Here is an 18,641-nt window from a genome sequence, read left to right on the forward strand (position 1 = left end):
CAAGTGGGGACTTTGATCCTGACTGGAATAGGTCCTGGAGCAGTGATCTTTGGGCTCCAGGCCACACTGGAATGGTGACATTTTAAAAATCCCAGTACCTTGTGGCTTTCAGATGGTTACCAGCTGCCTAGAGGACTCCCACATGTAGCTCAGGATGAGACTGCCACTTGGTAGGAGGGAAGGCGGTGACCTACCGCTGGGAGAGCTTAGCATGATTCTTAAGTCACTCTGAGGAAAGAACGTATGTCTAATCTCACCCCTTTATCCCACTCCTTTCCCCTCTCTTCCTATGTTTCCTCCATAACCCAGTGGGGAGCTAGCCTTCCATTCCTTTACCAGCTGCTTTCTGAACATTTCTCCTCTCCCTAGGCAAGCACATCCCAAACTGTAATGCCTGCCCTGGCTCCCAGATCTCTGGACTGGTAGTGTTTCATGCTGCTGAGGCTGGCTTCAAACTCACTATGCAGCTGAGCTTAGCTTTGAACTCTGGATTTTCCTTCCTCCAGGCTCCTAACTGCTGAAGAGTATAAGTTCGTGCCACTACCCCTACCCCTATTTTTACTTAGTCCTTGTACTCTCTCTTTGAAGATTTACTTATTTTTGTTTTATGTGTATGGGTGTTTTGCTTGTATGTGTATTTGTATACCACATGTGCATAGAACCTGCACAGGCTGAAGAGGGCGTAGGATCTACGCTTGGAACTGGAGTTTCAGATACTTGGGAGCTGCCATGTGGGTCCTGGGACTTGAACCCAGGTCCTCTGAAAGAGTATCCAGTATTCTCAACCACGGAAACATTTCTGCAGGCCCCCTGCATGTTTTGATAAATATGTTTAGTCACAAGTGACATCAACATCAGGGGAAATCAGATGAAAGGTATGGGAACTCTATTATTGCGCTTTTCTGTAAATTTAAAATTATTCTAAACTACAAAGCTTATTAAGCAGAAAAAAAATCAAGATAAAATTCGAAAAGTATCAAAATGAGAAAAATGGCTAAAGAATGTTAACAAAAAGTTAATATCTTTAATATATATACAGAGTTCAAATATGTAAGAGATATAAAACCTCTAAGAACTAAATGTACAAAAAAAGAAATAATTTACATAAAAATCTTTCTGGAAAGTAGTTTAGTGTCAGATAATGAACTTTAAAAAATATTTCTACCCTTTATTCCAGTAATTCCACTTTTAGTAACTTACCTAAGGCAAATGGTATCATTGTACATATATAAAATAGTATCAATTTATGATTTATTCCTAGAAGGAAAAGCCCTGCCAAGCAATAACAAGATAATAAACTAAATTATACAGATCTGAGTGATGTAAAAAGGAGACAATACGGCCAGGCTTTGGTAGTGCAAGCCTTTAATCCCAGCACTCAGGAGCAGAGGCAGGTGGATCTCTGTGAGTTCGAAGCCAGCCTGGTCTACAGAATAAGAGCTCCAGGACAGGTGTCAAAGCTACAGAGAAACCCTGTCTTGAAAAAACAAACAAACAAACAAACAAACAAACAAACAAAGAAAGGAGAAAATACTGCAGCCCTGTGTTCTCATTCGTTTTGAGATAAGGTCTGGCTTATAGCTGAGTCTGGCCTTGAACCTGTGATCCTCCTGCTTCAGCCTCCTGAGTGCTGGGAACACAAGCAAATGCTGGTCTTCTCAAAGATTTCATAATAGTTTAATACAATTAAATGTTTTCTGCTACATAAGCACTGCACTACTGAACTACAACCCTTTTAGGAAATAAAATCAAAATTTAAATTAAATAGCTATACTTGGCAAGGTGTTGTATCAAAACTGCTAACTATACAACATGATTTGTAGGTCTGATGCTAACGGTGGGGTTTATTCTGATAGCGGCAGTGTAGGTTCAGGGTCTCTATTGTTTTCTGTAATTTTTTTTTCAACAGTAAACATGGATTACCCACTTACAAGCTAACTAACACCTATGAAACAAAATCACAGAAAGACCCTACAGCACTCTCATCCTTTGTTCTGGTGACAGCCATACTTGCAGTCACATACCTGGCAAGGTGGGTGCACTGTCTACTGCGCCTTCAGGGCTGGACCCAGAACTGGGTTGCAATATTTTTACTGGGGATCTGGATGAAAACACATTTCTGATTCAATCTACAAATAATGCTTAGAGCATCCTGTGTGGGGAAGATACCTGTGTATAAAGGATAAAGATCACTGAGGACCAACAACAAGGCAGAGTCCTACCCACTAAGATGAGCAGTGTCAATTCAGGGAGAAGCCCACGGTTCAGTGGGAAGAAAAATCCCAATACCAAAGCCATGGGTGGGGCGTGGGGCATAACATTGGGATATGTTAAGACAGAGTAATGTAAAATTCTGTTTTCAGCCTGTAGTGGTGGTACATGTCTTTAATACCAGCACTCGGGAAGCAGAGGCAAGCAGCCTCGTCTACAGAGCAAGATCCAGGACAGGCTCCAAAGCTACACAGGAGAATCCTGTTTTGAAAAACAAAACAAAACAAAACAAAAAAACAGACTATGGAAATAAAAACCTAGCTTTTCTTATTAGATATAGTTAATTACAACAAGGTGAACTTGGGGGTGAAGACCTTTTAGAATGGAACTTCTCTTTGTAGTAGGTAGGAAAGTAAGCAATGATTTTTCTTTTTTTGAGAACAGACTAATTTAAGTCTCTTTCATCCTCTCCTTGGTACCTATGCTTCTAAACTCTAAAAGTATGTGGGATTTTACTTTCAGTAGTTCAGCCTTTTGATCAGACAGACAGACAGACAGACAGACAGCCACACACACAAGTCTCAAGCATTCTAAGAAATTACAACTATTTTCGTTCTTACTAATTGAATATACTGAAGTAGAACTCAGAGACAAGAAGGACACGACATACCACTCGGCAAAAATCTGGGAAAATTCAAGTGAACTGTTGGCCACTGGGGAGATGAAGTAGAAGGGGATGTTGGAGAGGCCAGCGGAGTCGATGTATTGATACAAGCACTCCAGGAGGTCATAGATCACTCCAGAAGGGTAGCATGGAACCAACACGTTTCCTCCATTTCGAACTGTCAGAGCTAAGAGTTGAGGAAAGAGAAGACCGCATCCAAAGGACAGTATTAGGAAGGGCAAACACAGCCTTAAACAGCAATTACATTTCTTCTGTTTTCTTACGTCTCAGTTTGTTTATTTTTGGGGCAGAGTCTTGCTATGTAGGCTTTTGTCAGATTAAAAGGAAACTTCAATTCTCCAAACTCCTAAAGGCAGTCCAAATATCCAGAAATGACTATAGGAGGATTTCTGGCCGTTAGATAAAAGCCAGCATCCCTCAAGAACTCAAGAAACCAGTTCTCATCAATCAAAAGGAGTCATTTCCCTTGCCTCTGGCAGAAGGGACATATGGCTACCTGTGGCACCAGGCTCCTTCAGTATTACCAGTACCTATTACATATTTCAAAGTCCATGCTAGTAGCATCCCAGCCCTTCCCACCTCCTATCTACTCTAAACTTCCTCTAGTCACAGGTCTCCCTTCCCTCCACACAGCACAGCTGATTCTCCTTATAACTCTGCTATTCTCGTGCTGTCTGTCTGTCTGTCTTTCAACCTTCCCCCCACAGCCTGATTTTATGACCCAACACTTTCACAACCATCTATTTCTTTTGCAGAGGGGCATACACCAGGGCTGAACAGGGTGGGCTTTTATGACTCCATCGAACCCGAGCTTCAGCCAGCCTTTTCTCTTTAAATCCTGTTTAAAGTTTGCAGGATGTCTCTGCTCACCATGGCTAAGTAATCCAGAAGGAAATAAACTGTTTTTCCATTTAATGCACTGTCTATCACTAGTATTTGTCTGTAAGAAGCTATCTCTTAAACACTTAAAACAAGTTATGGATGTAGAATTAATCCCACCTTGTGGATTGTAATGTGTTATGGGTGTAATAAATAAGTATGAGTGGCTGAAAACCTGCAAAGTCAAGTCTGCTTCTGCTTCGTTTATAAAACAATGGAAGCAGGTGGCTGTGGGTGTTGGATCTGAAGTCTGGTGCATGCCATGCATGAGCCCTGTCCATTCCTGTTGTGAGACAGTTCCCCCAGAGGCTATGAATTGCTGCCATTAGAGCATGGGATAAAGGAGACCCTTCAGAGAGACTGGACATAGTCTGCTTCTGCCCAAAGATACAACTAAGGGTCACATGGTTACCACTTCAACCAGGCTTGGCCTCAGTTCCTTATTAGTTATGTGAGGAGAATGAGCGAGGCCAGTGCTTTTCAAGCTTTGGTTTGTATAAAAATCATCTAGGGGAGACGCTGAATATGCAACTTTTCTCCCAGGTCCTCCAATCCCCAGCCTAGTGGATCTGTGACAGGACCTTCAGGTCTGCATTGGTATTAGATGATCTTGAGGAGAGTGGTTAGTGGACTCCCATCTGACACAGTGCATTAGATGCTGGATTTTCCCCAAACCTAAAGTTCCTTGAGTCAGTGGTTCTAGATTATTAACAAATACACAAAACTCAAAAGCTCTCTGAGACCAGTCCAACAACTTTTCCACAGCAAGAATAAATTACCTTTGGCTTTACACAGCAAAGAATAAAAACAGAGTATTAGTAGCAAGGCTCAGGAGATTTCAAAGGTCAGTGCCTTCCATGCAGATGGCCACTTTTTCCTGGAGCCAGAGTAACACCACTTAGTTGTGGGAGATGAAGGTCAGCCCCTCAACCCCTCTTGGGTAGCTAGCTCAGACTTAATGTTTTGTGCCTCTTGCCCCACCAGTTTATATGTGGCAGCCAGACAGCCAATATGATGATGTTCAGTGGGGACTTGAAGAGGGAGGTAATTACATTTAGATGAGCTCATGGAGGCAGAGACCCCATGATGAGAGCAGTGCCTCTGTAAGAAGAGGAACAGAGACAAGCTTTCTTTGTTCCATGTAAGAATCCAAGAAAAGTGTGGCCATCTGGGTCTCAGAGTTCCCAGTCTCAGGACTGTGAGACAAACGCTCACTGCCTCAGTCACACAACTGTTAGGTCCAAAGGAAATCCCAAGTCCCCAAACTCTAAAAAGCAGTCCAAATATCCAGAAATGAGCTCAACCTGGACAATAGGAGGATTTCTGGTGGTTGTAAAACCGGTTCCCATCTACCAAATGGAGTCATTTCCTTTACTGGTGGCAGAAGTGACATATTAGCCCGTTAGCATATTAAAGCCCATGCTGGCCTCTACACTGCCCCAGCATCACAGGCACCTGTTAGACATTTCAAAGTCCACGCTAGCTAGCATCCTAGCCCTTCTCACCTCCTCCTCTCCCTTAAACCCCCTCCGCTCATGGCTTCCCTTGTCTCCTCTTCCTTTCTGCTCCTGCTTCTCTCACTATGTCTCTGTCCTCCAGATAGCTCCGGCCATAACCAGTCTGCTGGCCAAGTTCACTCTTCTTCTTTCTCTCTCCTGTGGACTCTCCCAGATGCCTGCCTCTTGCTGTCCTTTCTTTCATGCCCACAATAAAAGCCACTCCCTTGACCATACTGTGAGGTGGTCATGTCGTCAGTTTATACACCAATGATGAGACTCTGTCACTGTAGTCTGCACGTACAAAGACAGGAGCCAGCTAACTTTTCTAAAATAAGGATGGCATCTGCAAAATTTCACTGACAATTTTACCTAAAGGAAAATAAATGTTTTCCAAGCAGAAAACATCCATCCCGAAGGCTCTCAATTCATTCTTTTCCCCAAGGAAGAAAAAAATAAAAGCAACCAAGTGTTAGTGAGAATGATTCCATGCACCCATCTTTTCACTGGTGTGGATTTCAAGTGTGAGTTATTTCTGTGCTAGTATTTACAGGGTGACTCTTCTGCTGTTACCTGCAAACACGCTTCTCCTGCCATACCCACCATAGCAAGGGGTTAACCAACATGGTCCATGAAAGAATGCTGACCACATTTCTAGAAACTGCTAACAATTCTGGTCTATGGCTGTACAACTCTTAGCACACCTTCAGTACATTCTGAGGTGGAACCTAAGGGGTGGAAATCAATGAGAGCAGGGATGCTTCAGAGAGACAGCAGAGGGCAGGACTGGAGGCAAGCAGTGAGAATTCAAGCAAGAAATAAACCTAGGATGTAGAACCCAAGTTCAACCTTGAGAAGGCCCTTACCAAGGTTGCTGCAGAACTCGCCCACCATGCCGTCGGGGTTGGCAGTGGGGATCTGTGTGAGCCCTGTGAGAACCAGAACATCACTGTTTTTGAGAGAAGCTTGGTCCATGGGCTGAAAGACAAAAGAAAGCTCTAATTAACAGTTTACAAAGGACTAGTACCTCTAAGCAGCAATGGGACAAGAGCAAATGCTTCCCTCACTGGGTCTAGTCCAGCAGTAAGTTCTCTCACAGCAGTGGCTCAGCAACTCTGGAGTGAGGGACAATTCTATCATGACTGGCTGGCCTCACACCATATACAACCTCACAGAAGTTTCCCTGCCAGTCATAGGAAAGGCTTCCTATTTCCAGTGCTCCCCTCTCAGAATGCCATGCACATGCATTCTACATGTTTTTAAACTTCAGCATGGGTCAGGGTCACCCAGAGGGTGTGCTAGACAAGGGCTGCTGTGCTCATTCCCATAGTTTCTGATTTGTTTCAGGGTAGGGCCTGAGAATCTGCATTTCCAGCAAGTTTCTAGAGAATGCTCGTCCTGCTTGCCCGGGAATCACATTTGAACTGAATAACTGCATTTTTAGGAGATAATCACATGTTATGGGAAGACAGAGGCAAGGTGATTTTCCTATGTAGCAAGGGTTGGAGGAACCAGAAGGAACACTGGATTAGAAACATGCCTATTCCCAACTCCTCAGTTAGCTCTATGACCCTGAGCAAGCTTTGAGGCAGGTTCCTATGAAATGGCCAGTCCTGACTACTTCCTTCAGTCGACTCTTGTAAGTGTCGGAGGCTCGCATAACGCTATCTGTGTGTGAACTGTGAACCCCACTGGCACATGACAATGAGTTCTTTATGATGCTGGCATTTATTTTTACCTAGAATGATTTAAACTGTAATTATTTTCAGAGCACTTAAAAGATTCTGCTTTTCTGCATAAATTAGGATTTGACTGGAAACAAAGGTACAAGAACTGAGAAGCTGGAGAGTCTACAAATGTTTTCATCTTGTAACTGACTGTCCCGAAAAAGCACCAGACCACACACTTTATGTAAACATCTCATTCCTCCTTTTGGGGCCACTGGTCTACTCCCCAGTAAAGAGAACATCCAAATAGAACAGCCCAGTAAAGCCTCAAATCTAGATTGTCAACCCCGAGTGTCCGCATACCTCTTGAGAGATTCACCTTTGAGTATCAAAGTATAGAGACATGGGCTTCATTCTTTTATTAAATAACAAGGGATGGTCCTATTTCAAACTGCTCACAATCTGAAGAAACTTCTTTAACTGAGCAGAAAGAGCTCAGTGTTGATTATGCAGTACATGAATGGCTTGGTTCCTCTCCACAGATATTTACTAATGCATCTAACAGCCTTTTCACTTCTTGGGCAGAACTTCTCAGGTTCACAAGAGGAAGTAAGTGTGCATTGGTGGAAGGCACAATGGGTTTTAGCAGTATGAGCCTTGGACTGTTTGTTTCCTGTGTATACCAGAAGGAAACTGAAATGGTGACCCAGGGAATCCAGCAGCACAGTGACATATTTGGTTTAAGATAGCAACTAAAGTGACTGAGATGGAGGAGGACCTAGAGGTCCCCCAGGTCTCCTGAAATGGTGTATTTGATTCTGTGTGCCTCTGCATATTTAACTAGGTAGTCAGAAAGGGCCATGACCCCAAAAGTTTAAGAACAACTGAAGCAGAAGACATAATGGAGGTGAACTACTCTGATACTACCTCTGAACCTCAGTCATCCACATCGTCTTTTGAAAACTAAAAACTCACAAACAAATGCAGGGCGGTGTCTAGTGTGAGCAGCTTGAGCTGGAACCATTACAAGATACTTGGTGTTCAGGTTTACAGATGTTTGTAATTTTAGTCGTATGCAGAGACAGCCTTACTGATTCCCAGGGCTCCAGGATAGATACAGGCTTAAAAGACTTCAGTGACTTTCTCCACACCCAGGTGACACTTCAAATGTCTGTACTTCACCAAAGATAAATAAATATATTACTGGTATCAATAGCTACTTGATGTGTGATTAAGGGGGAAGTCTTTTGTTGGGTACAAAAAGGGAAACTTAACTTGTTCAAGAATCAAAAGTACCTTACAAAACTGATGGTTATAAACAGATGGGATAAAACAGTAAAAACTCTAAGATTAGAGTTGGGGGCTGGAAAAATGGTTCAGGGTTAAGAGTATGGCTGCTTTTGCAGAGGACTAGAGTTCAGTTCCCATCACCTACACAGTGACTCAAAATCATCCATAACTCCAGTTCTAGGGGATCTGATACCTTCTTCTGACCTCTGCAGGTACCAGGCATGCAGATGGTGCATGGACATACATACACACAGGCAAAACATCTATATCCATTAAAAACAAAACAAAAAACCCAAACTCTAAGCCTAGTAAGAACTGTGCTCACTACTGTATTGGTCCTCTAACAATTAACCTTAATTTATAAGCACACAACACACACTGATAAAATTCACTTCTCCATTACCTTTTCCTTCCTCTTCCCTCCCAATAGCCTTTTTCTCTTTCCACTTAACTTTTTATGTGTGTGCAAGTGTGGTGCTGTATATACACACGTGCACATGAACGTGTGTGTATGTGCAGAGGACAGTAGTAAAAAGAGTGTAACTGAGAAAGGGCTAACCAGGTCAGAATGATGCCTATGAACAGGGCAGGCAATAAGAAGTCAGCACTCTGAAACAGGGAATGGCTTTTGGCAGTAATACTTATAGAATACAGTGAAGGCCAAAGATAGGGGAAATATGGGAGCACATTCCTATGGTGAGGCAGTGATTTCACTGCTAGATGTGAAACAGGATCCAGGAGGTACAACAAAAGGAAGCCAGGGTGCAGAAGACTAGATGACTGAAATATACAAGAGAAATGGCAGACTGGTTAAAAGAAAGTAAAAACAGCAGTCAGCAAGGATTCAGAGAAATCTGAAGACCTTTTACACCTTAAAAATTCCAGATGGCAGAAAAGAAGGAATGAATGAAACAGTTAAGGATTTACTGCCTAGGAAAGGAAAAAAAAAAACAAAAAACAAAACAAAAAAAATCTCAGACCACAAAGTACAACTCTGCCCTCTATAACCAATTCAAACCCCACTCTTTCATGAACTCCCCAACCTCCTAGCTGAAAGCCCTAGACTCCCTAGTGGACTTCTGGTCTTATAGTAATGTTCAACTGCACTGTGGAGACAAGCTCTTCCCTAACAGAATTTCTGTAAAGGAATGGAATGTACCATCTTGTTTTCCCTGGCCTCTTCAGACACTCTTCTGCTAAAGGGAGGGGCTTAGAAATAGCTTTATCTCATGAGAAATTAATACACAAACACACACAGGCATGTACTTAAGCAGCACACATTATTTTGAGAGAAGGAGAGAGAGAGAGAGAGAGACAGAGACAGAGACAGAGAGAGACAGAGACAGAGACAGAGAGAGAGACAGAGAGAGAGAGTCCAACCAAGTGAGACAAACAATGGAGACAGCAAATGGAGAAAGACACACAGAGGCCAGCCTGCTGTGATCCTCTCCTGGCTTCCTGGGGCCCATTAAGTGAGCCAGAGGCACCAACAGAATCAGGGCCTGTTTGTACCTCAGCTTTCTTGTGGCCTTTGTCCCAACTATATGACATTTAACTTTCACCATGGAGCATCCACATCAAAGTACTGCATTAAAATAAAACAAGCCAACAAACAGCAACAAAACTTTTGGGAAAATTCAGAAGAAAATTGTCAACAATACAAAATCAAACCAACAAGTCGAGTGGCTATCTTAGATATGAACAACAGTTTTAAGGGCTTCAAAATTTAAAATACTTTCTTTGAATTTATAGGACAAATTCACATATATGAGAGCATGGACAACAAGACTTCATGAGAACAAAGCAAAGACATGAACTGATGAAGGGAATATGGCAGATATCCACACAATGTAGCCCATTCAGTTAGAACAACAACAAAAATCTTGTCATGCGCAGAAAAATGGATGTAACTGGGAACAGTACATTAGTAAATTACCAGCTATAGAAACACAGAAAGCAAAGTACTGCATGCTCTCTTTCATGTGCAGAAAGGAAAAAAATATTCCATACCCCTTATCCCAAACCAAAAGAGGACAGTGATTAGAAGGCACTGGGAAGTGCGGGTGGTGAGAACGAACGAATAATGGCTGGATATGATCAATATGCACTGCATGCATGTGTGGAAACAGCATTGTGAAATACATTAGCATGTACAATTAATTGTGCTAACATCGACAAAACCAAGAATTAAAAAAAAATCCTGTCTAGCCCAAGTCTAACCAGACAGAATGGACTGAAAACAAAAGTGCAGTAAAATACCACTGGGCTATTTAAGGAATGAAGACTGTGGAGGACATTATAACCTATTTAAGATGAGCCACAAGCACTGCATACCAAAATCTAACAGTTAAACAACAACAGGAGAGTTAAATGGGGTAGAGCAACAAAGTAACCCTAAGATAAAAGGAAGGAAGTAAAGGGCAGAGGACAGATATTCGTGTATAGTTCACAGATCACACACTTATCTCACACTCAGAGGAAGCATTCTACAAGAGGCCAGGTCTTTAAAAAAAATCAGAAAATAAAAGAGGACAAACTCCTTAAAAACAGTGTGGATCATGAACACAATTCATCCAAGGGACTGCAAAGCATCATCTAAGGGATTATAAAAGCACTCAACACTGTCATCACTTGTGATGATATGGTACTAGAGGTTTCAGTCGGAAGAGAAGATCTAAGGGGAAGCAAGTGATACAACAGCCGTGTCTTTGCAGATAAAACCATGAGAGGGTGCACTGGAGTCAGAGCTGGGCATGGTAGCTGAGGGGCAGTGCCAGCAGACTCAGCGCTGAGAATCTGTGCCCTTCCTTTCTGCTCAGGATACTCTTCTCTACTATGGCCTCAATTTTCCTCTCTTTCCAGCCATATTTACACAAGACTGCTTTTCTTCCTTGCACGATCTACTGGTAAATATTTTCCTATAGGCCAGTCTTTGGCCCTCAGCACTTTATTTATTTTAATTAAAGAAAGTATAAAGATTCTTTAACTTGTTTCTAGACTTGCCTTCAGCCCAGGTTCTGGCCTTGTATTTCTAGCCAATATTCTCCTGGTTCACATCCATCACTATGTACAACCTACTTCTGAGACAGATGATCACCTTTCGAAATCTTTGTCAAATGCACTATCCTTATTCTCAGTGCCATTCGCACACAGAATTTACTTCATTTTTCCTTCCCTGAAGACAGCGGCCACCAATAAATGCTCTACATTTAAATTTGAGATTATTTTGTGAGCGTGTGTGTGCATTTATGCACAGTGAGAGGACAACCTGTGCGAGACTATTCTCTCCTTTCTCCACGTGGGTCCTCATTACTGAACTCAGGTCATCAGACTCGGCATTAGGTCCTATCACCTGGTAAGCCATCTTGTTGGCCTAGCATAAAGGTTTCTTGAATTAAAGACTTGCCTATGTTTTCTTTTCTTTTTTCTTTTTTTGGTTTTTCAAGACTGTCCTGGAACTTGCTCTGTAGATTAGGCTTGTAAATGGAGGCAGAGGTTTTCTGTCTTGATGGCCAGGCCCCAAATAAACACACAAAAGCTTACATTAATTACAAAATACTTAGCCAATAGCTCAGGCTTATTGTTCACTAGTTCCTACTTTTAAATTAATTCGTTTCTTTAATTCGCGTATTGTCATGTGGCCTGTGGCTTTATTGGTCTTCTGGTATCTTGCTTCTTGGGCAGCTCACTCAAGTCTCTCCTGACTGCCCTTCATCCCAGTACTCAGTCTGATTGTCCCACCTAACTTCATCCTGCCTTGCTAAAGGCCAAACAGTTTTATTATTAACCAATGAGTATTATTAACCAATACGTATTCAGTGTACAGAAGGATCATCTCACAGCACAGGCTGGCCTTGAACTCACAGAGATATGTCTGCCTCTGCCTCCCAGTTTATGGGATTAAAGGCATGCACCACCACCGCCCAGCTCAGCCTATGTTTTCTTAAAGCTACCTCTCACCCTTGCTGACTTCATTTTAGGCAAAGCCTGGTACCTTTGTTATTTACAGATCTCTGCAGTATCCTGTGCTGTGTTTCTCTGCTTGCAGGGGCTCCAATCAGGCATACCAGAGGACAGCACACTTTCTGTGAAGTTTTAACTTTAAACCAGCTGTCATAGCATATACTGAGCTATAAGCCATCCACAAACAGTAACCCAATAAAGCCAGGTTTGTTTATTTATTTATTCCTCCCTCCTCCAATAAGTGGTGGGCCAGACACAGCCCTGGGTATAGTTTCTTGATCTCTACAGTATACCATCATACTTTTTTCCCAACTAAAACTTCTTTATTCCCACTTACTCAATACTAAACCAAGAATATGGGTAAAGGAAAAATCTATTTCTTTTCTTTGTTACATATAGTACAGGTTGCCAACTAGAAATTAAAACCAATCATTTAGGTATGTTACTCATCATTCCCAAGACCTTATTTTCCCTTTAAATTTATGGCCCTTGTAAGGACAATTTACTGGAAATTACGTCAATAGTACTGTAAAGGTTTTGATCTAAGCAGGACAAATCAGAGCAGCTGGCAGCCAAGTCATCCTCCTGTCTTTTAGGGCAGAATACATCAAGAATGAAAGAAGCTGCCAATAAAAAAATTTGATTCAATGAGGCAGATTATGATGACATTGATGGGATTTTGATCTCAATAAGCGGGAAGAGCCCAAAATTCTGCTAGCTACAGGAAAACAAAGGAACTTGTCTCCTCTAGACCTTGAGATAAAACTTAGTTGTACAAGAAGGTATGAGTCAGGGGTGGTGGTACACCTATAACAATAACACTTTGGAGGTAGAGGCAGGAGGACAGAGTTCAAGGTCATCCTTAGTTATACATCGTGTTTGAGGCCAGTTTGGGTTACATGAGAGCCTGTCCCTGCCCCAACAGAAAACAAATGCTGCAGACTGGCAGCAGTACCCAGTGTTTCAGACAAAACACAGAATTATTTTTTATTTGAAAATGGGGTAAGCTAATTAGCTTGAGATAGCTATTCTGTAAGGTGTATATGTATGTATACACACACAAATAGCATTCTTTAATCATGTATTTATCTGTCGCAAATACAGCAAATATCTCTAAAACATGAGGACTTTCTGTAGGCAGTTTGGCAAGCACTAACCCTACAAAGGAACAGAGCACGGGGATGAGGATTCTCTATGTACCCAGGGAACGCAACTTTGAGACAGAAGGAGGCGGCTGCGGCATAGACCAAAGCAGCTGTCAGGGGAAGGGCAGAGCTACAAAGGAAGCAGAAGGGCCCGGGCTCCTGGTCTAAGACTCAACTTCCGTTTTATTATGAAGATAATAACATCTTAAGGTTACATTCATAAATAATCAATTCCAAAGATAACATGTGACAGGGACTCCTATAAGTTAGCTATATGTTCAGCAAGTGATTAGCTAATCTTGACTATTCTTCCTTTCTGAACACAAAAGAAATAAACAGTAAGTTCTCCACAAATGCCCAAGGATGAAATACTATATTCATAACAATGTTTATATGTAACTTATTGCCAAATGTAACTGTAATGCACAACTAACTTAAACCTGCCAACAGCTTTCCCTTCACATTAAAATACAATGGGAAGGGGTGGTGGGTGATGCAAGCCTTTAAGCCTAGCACTTGGGAGGCAGAGATACAGGCAGAGGCAGAGGCAGGTCAATCGGTCAGCCTGGTCTAGACGGTAAGTTTTAGGCCAGCCAGAGCTACAAACTAAGACTCCATTCCAATCAAACAAAACAATGTACAAAAGGGTGGGACTTGGGAAGTGGCTCAGTAGGTAAAGTGCCCCCAGCATAAGCATGAGGACTTGAGTTCAGATCCCGAGCACCCACTTTAAAATGCTGACTCTAAGGGTACATGCCTGTAACCTATCTGAGTTGGGTGTGGAGACAGGTGGATCCATGATGCTCGTTGGCTAACCAGGCTAGCAGAATTGGTGAGATATAGATGAAGGTTTTTGTTATGCCTGGTCCTGTAGCTGTTTAGCCCCAAATGAACACACAGAGGCTTCTATTAATTTATAAACTATTTGGTCAATGGCTCAGGCTTCTTATTGGCTAGGTATTAACCCATTTCTATTAATCTAAGTATTTTCATGTGGTCTTATCTTACTGGAGAAGGTTCCAGCACATTATTCCTTTAGCGACTACATGATGTCTCTCCCTGGCGACTTCTCTCTGACTCCTCTCCCCAATTTCTCCTCATCTGGTAGCCCCGCCTATGCTTCCTGCCTGGCTACTGGCTAGTCCGTGTTTTATTCATCAACCAATAATAAGCGAGACATATATACAGAAGGACATCCCCCATCAGTGAGCTTCAAATTCAGTGAGAGACCCTGTCTCACAGAATCACGGTAGAGATGGATTGAGGAAAGATGCCTAGCCTTGCTCTTTTTCCTCATGCATGTATACACACATGCACATACCCACACTACAAGTATACATACCACAAAACAAAGCAACCAGTACTCATCATGGTCTACAAAGGCCTGTGTGACGTGGCCTTGCTCCTTTCCTGGCTGTGTAGTGCACTATAGTCATCACACAGGCTTTCTCTGTTCTTCACACGCCCTGCCTGCTCTGCTCCAGGGACTCAGCCAACTCTGTAGGCTTTGCCCCACAGCTTCACACGGCTCTTCAGTCCTGGTTTCAGATGGATCACCCAGTCTGGACCATCTACATCTCTCTAGAAACAAACCCGCTGTGCTGTCCGCAGGACTCCTACCCCAGTCTGAAATCACACGGCTCATTTCTTTACTCATATTTGTCCTAGTCACTGCCAACTGAAGACAAGACTTACAAGCAGAGACCTTGCCTGGTGGTCACTCAATCCTGACACTGAGATCAGCCTGCTATCGGACTTCAGTAAGTATTCAGCCTTAAGTGAGTGTTCAGAGAATCAACAATCTCTGTGGCCTACACCAGGCCAGGCAGGGTCTTGGAAGGCCCAGGATTTATCAACCTAGAGGTGACCTTGAGCACAACAGAATTCCTTCCAAGGAAACCACAATCCTGAATATAAGGACCACTGAAACAGTCTAACTCTCCCATAGTATCGAGGAAACAGGTGATGAAGGTTTAAAAACTGTTCATAGTACACTGGAGACATTCTGGATTTGAATTAAGCAAGTATAGGCTGTTGATTAGAAGTTAATTTACCTGAGGGTGCGTGGTAAGCAAGGAGGATCCAGAGACGTAAGACACTTTCTCATAATGGGACTGGATAATCCAGTTGGAGCTTCCTAGGGCATAGCCAGAGCTCAGAGGGGTCACCTGAACAGCACCAAAAAGCTCCTAAAAACAAAAACACAACCCAGAGAATATGCTGTCAGCAAGCTAAGTCAGTTAAATGGAAAAAGCAACAGAAATGTCCTTATTTTAAAGCAAACTGAAGACAAAGGAAGTAATAGAATCTGTGCAGTGGACAACGGAAGCATCCTGGAGTCTCCGCCACCTTAGTCTTCTGCTCCTGTCTTGTCACTATGTACACAGAGCCTGACATCAAAGAGCAAGGGTAACAAGTTACCCAACACGGCCAAGAGTCAAAGACTACTTTTCCTTTTCCACTGTAGGGTAGGTTCCAGTTCTGAGTGGTTCCAGCTGCAGGTCAACAACAGAGCAGGACTCCTTACATTTAGGTCAGCTCTTACGTTACAGCTCTTGGCGAACTGTTTGTCTCCTATTGCCTGTGTCTAGATGGGTAAAGCTGTGTCTGGGAACAGGATGATGGATTGGTTAGCACCACTAAAAAGCAAGGAGGGGTGGAGAAGATCCACCTACATCCTTTCTTCTTGGAACTAGCACGAAGGTGATAGGACAGCTTGAAAAAGAGAGCTACAGAAGTCCCCCTGGGAGTGGACACAGAGGTGGCACTCATGAAAACTCACAATTTTTTGGGAATATCCCACCAGCTGGATTTTACTCAGGGCAGAGTTCACCTCCTGCATCGTGTAGCATCTTCTCCAGGTTGACACTTCCACTGCATCCTTGAGAGGAGAGGGCAGCAGCCTGCAAACACATCACAATGTCAATCACTACGTGAACGTCGTCAATTAACAGATATTTCTAACAATATGACCACTTAAGTTGTCAGTTTATTACTGTCTCTTTCTGATTCTAATAACTTGAGTCTTCTCCCTTTTTTCCCAGACAATCCAGGAAAAGACTGTCAATTTTATTCATCAAAAAAGGAGGTGTGCTGCCGGGCGTTGGTGGCGCACACCTTTAATTCCAGCACTTGGGAGGCAGAGGCAAGTGAATCCTCTGAGTTTGAGGCCAGCCTGGTCTACAAAGCAAGTTCCAGGATAACCAGGGCTACACAGAGAAACCCTGTGTTAAAAAACAAGATAAACACAACCAAAACCAAACAACTTCACCTTTATTTTTCATGTGTATGTGCATCATGCGACACCAACAAGACCAGAAGAGGGAGCCAGATCCCCTGAAACTGGAGTTACAGGCAATTATGAACTGCTGTGTGGAGGCTGGGAACCAAACCTAGGTCCTTTGCAATAGCAGCAGGTACTCTTAACCACTGAGCTCTCTCTCTAGTCCCTAACACACACTCTGACACAGAACATTTCCACTTGAACAACATCCCTGTTTTGTTGTCTCCTTCCCTCAGCGCTGGGGATGAACCCAGGCCCTTGCACATTGTAGATTATGCTTTGCCCGACCAGGCATTTCTACTTAACATCTCACATTCTCTTTCCTGTTCATAAAAGATAAATGTGACCATTAATACCACCATCAAAAACCATCTCTTTGATGAACACACACTCTTGTTCCAAAGAGTATGAGAAACAGTCTGGAAGACTAATCTGTGTGAGACTGACTGTACAATCTGGGTCAAAGTCCTTCTTGTGAACTGAATGCATGCTTTAGGCTCTACTCTCCCCCAAAACACAGAACAGCAGAGGGTTTCACTCTCTCACACCCCCGTCCTCATCTGTACTCTAATGGTTCCCCTATACTAGGGTTAAAACTCAAGGGTTTTGCTGTATTCTGCCTTCCAGTGCTAGGTTTCCCAATGCTGGAAACCCACTTCTCATCACCCCTGTCTTTCACATTTTAGAGGGATAACACATTGCTACTCCAGACCTTGACCCCTTCCACTTTTAAGTCTCATGAAAACATCTGGGCCAAGTGCACTCTTACATGCTCTGGAAAGACGTCTGGCCTGCTTATCATGGAGAGGGAGTGGTCAGGAAGCACCTTGGACAATGCTACAGACAGTGCATGGTGGAGGATTCTCTACTTCAGGAAGCCCGGAAACCGCTGCTGCGAGGAAATGTTACTGATAGGATGGGAAGCAGGGAGTGACATCCAGACAAGCCTGGATTTCAACCCAAGGGCATCACTCACCTCTGAGCTGCACTCATTTGTAAAAGGGGGACATCCAGGGTTTTCTGTTAGGGGGACAAGTGACACAATGGATGCAGCGTCTGCTGCAGCCACACTAACACCCATCCTTTGTTCCTCCTTTATGTTTCCCACCACCAGGTTCTAGTACTTGAACCTCCCAGCACTGCCCTCCAGGAAAAACAACGACTTCTCCCTTGGGCTGCAGGGAGCCAGATCCCTTGACTTCAGGGGGGAGCTGGCAGGGAGGGTATCATGGGAGTGGCTAGAAGTGCAGAGTGCAGCCCCAAGCACATCACATGGTGGTGAGTGTGTTTACATGGCTCCTCTGCGACTGGCTCCTTTCTCACAAGACTAGACCTACAGCTACTTTTCCTATGGGCTCCCTTATCCATTACCTGATACCTGGCACTTTTATCACCTGAAGCAGCACTGAGCTTTCCTTACAACAGCTAGGACTCTGTAGCAGTCTTTGTCAACATGGGTCACTGCTGGAGAGTAAATAGTCTTAAATCAGCCAACAGTTGGAGTCAGGGTCTGAACTTAAAGGGAACATTGTGAGCATGATTATGGGAGGTATCTGCTGTTTTTGTGTTTGGTAATTCAGGGTCTATTTTTTAAGAGAAGGTACTGGAGTCTTTTTAGGTAGGAAAGCAATCCATTAAAGTCATGTAAAAGACTAACTTATAAACACAGTGTCAAGAGAAGCTGAAGACAGCACTCTTTACACAGAACTCCGCCCCCACTCCATGTTTCTGACAACAGTTCAGTAGATCATTGTTGAGGGGAGCAGGCTTGTTAAGTATGCCTTTACTTTAAATTTTACTAATATACACAGAAATCACAACTCATCTTTTTATCCAATTCTGTCATGTCATACATGCATTAACCCCATTCTCATTTTTGTATATGCTGCACTGAGTGCTCAATACTAATAACACAGATGCACGCATGCCCAAGAAAGGAAAGGACCAGCCATCTTGATTGGCTCCTATCTGAACTGCACTAGCAGGTTAGATTAGAGGTCACTCTAAGCAGACTGAACAGTC

General features: G+C 43.1%; 1 protein-coding gene across 2 annotated transcripts in view; it reads right to left on the minus strand.

Annotated features, from left to right (window-relative positions):
• Ints9 (integrator complex subunit 9) overlaps window positions 1-18,641 on the minus strand; it is an 88,621-nt gene that overhangs the window by 13,769 nt on the left and 56,211 nt on the right. For both annotated transcript variants that reach the window (XM_040740737.1, XM_005075256.4), the window contains exons 7-10: window positions 16,119-16,239; window positions 15,391-15,525; window positions 6,138-6,249; window positions 2,882-3,062 (exon numbers count right to left, since the gene is read on the minus strand). In XM_040740737.1, coding sequence (XP_040596671.1) covers window positions 2,882-3,062; window positions 6,138-6,249; window positions 15,391-15,525; window positions 16,119-16,239 — 549 coding nt within the window. The remainder of the gene's footprint in view (window positions 1-2,881; window positions 3,063-6,137; window positions 6,250-15,390; window positions 15,526-16,118; window positions 16,240-18,641) is intronic.

The sequence above is a fragment of the Mesocricetus auratus genome, unplaced genomic scaffold, assembly GCF_017639785.1.
Source record: "Mesocricetus auratus isolate SY011 unplaced genomic scaffold, BCM_Maur_2.0 Super-Scaffold_100707, whole genome shotgun sequence".
Lineage (NCBI taxonomy): Eukaryota > Metazoa > Chordata > Mammalia > Rodentia > Cricetidae > Mesocricetus > Mesocricetus auratus.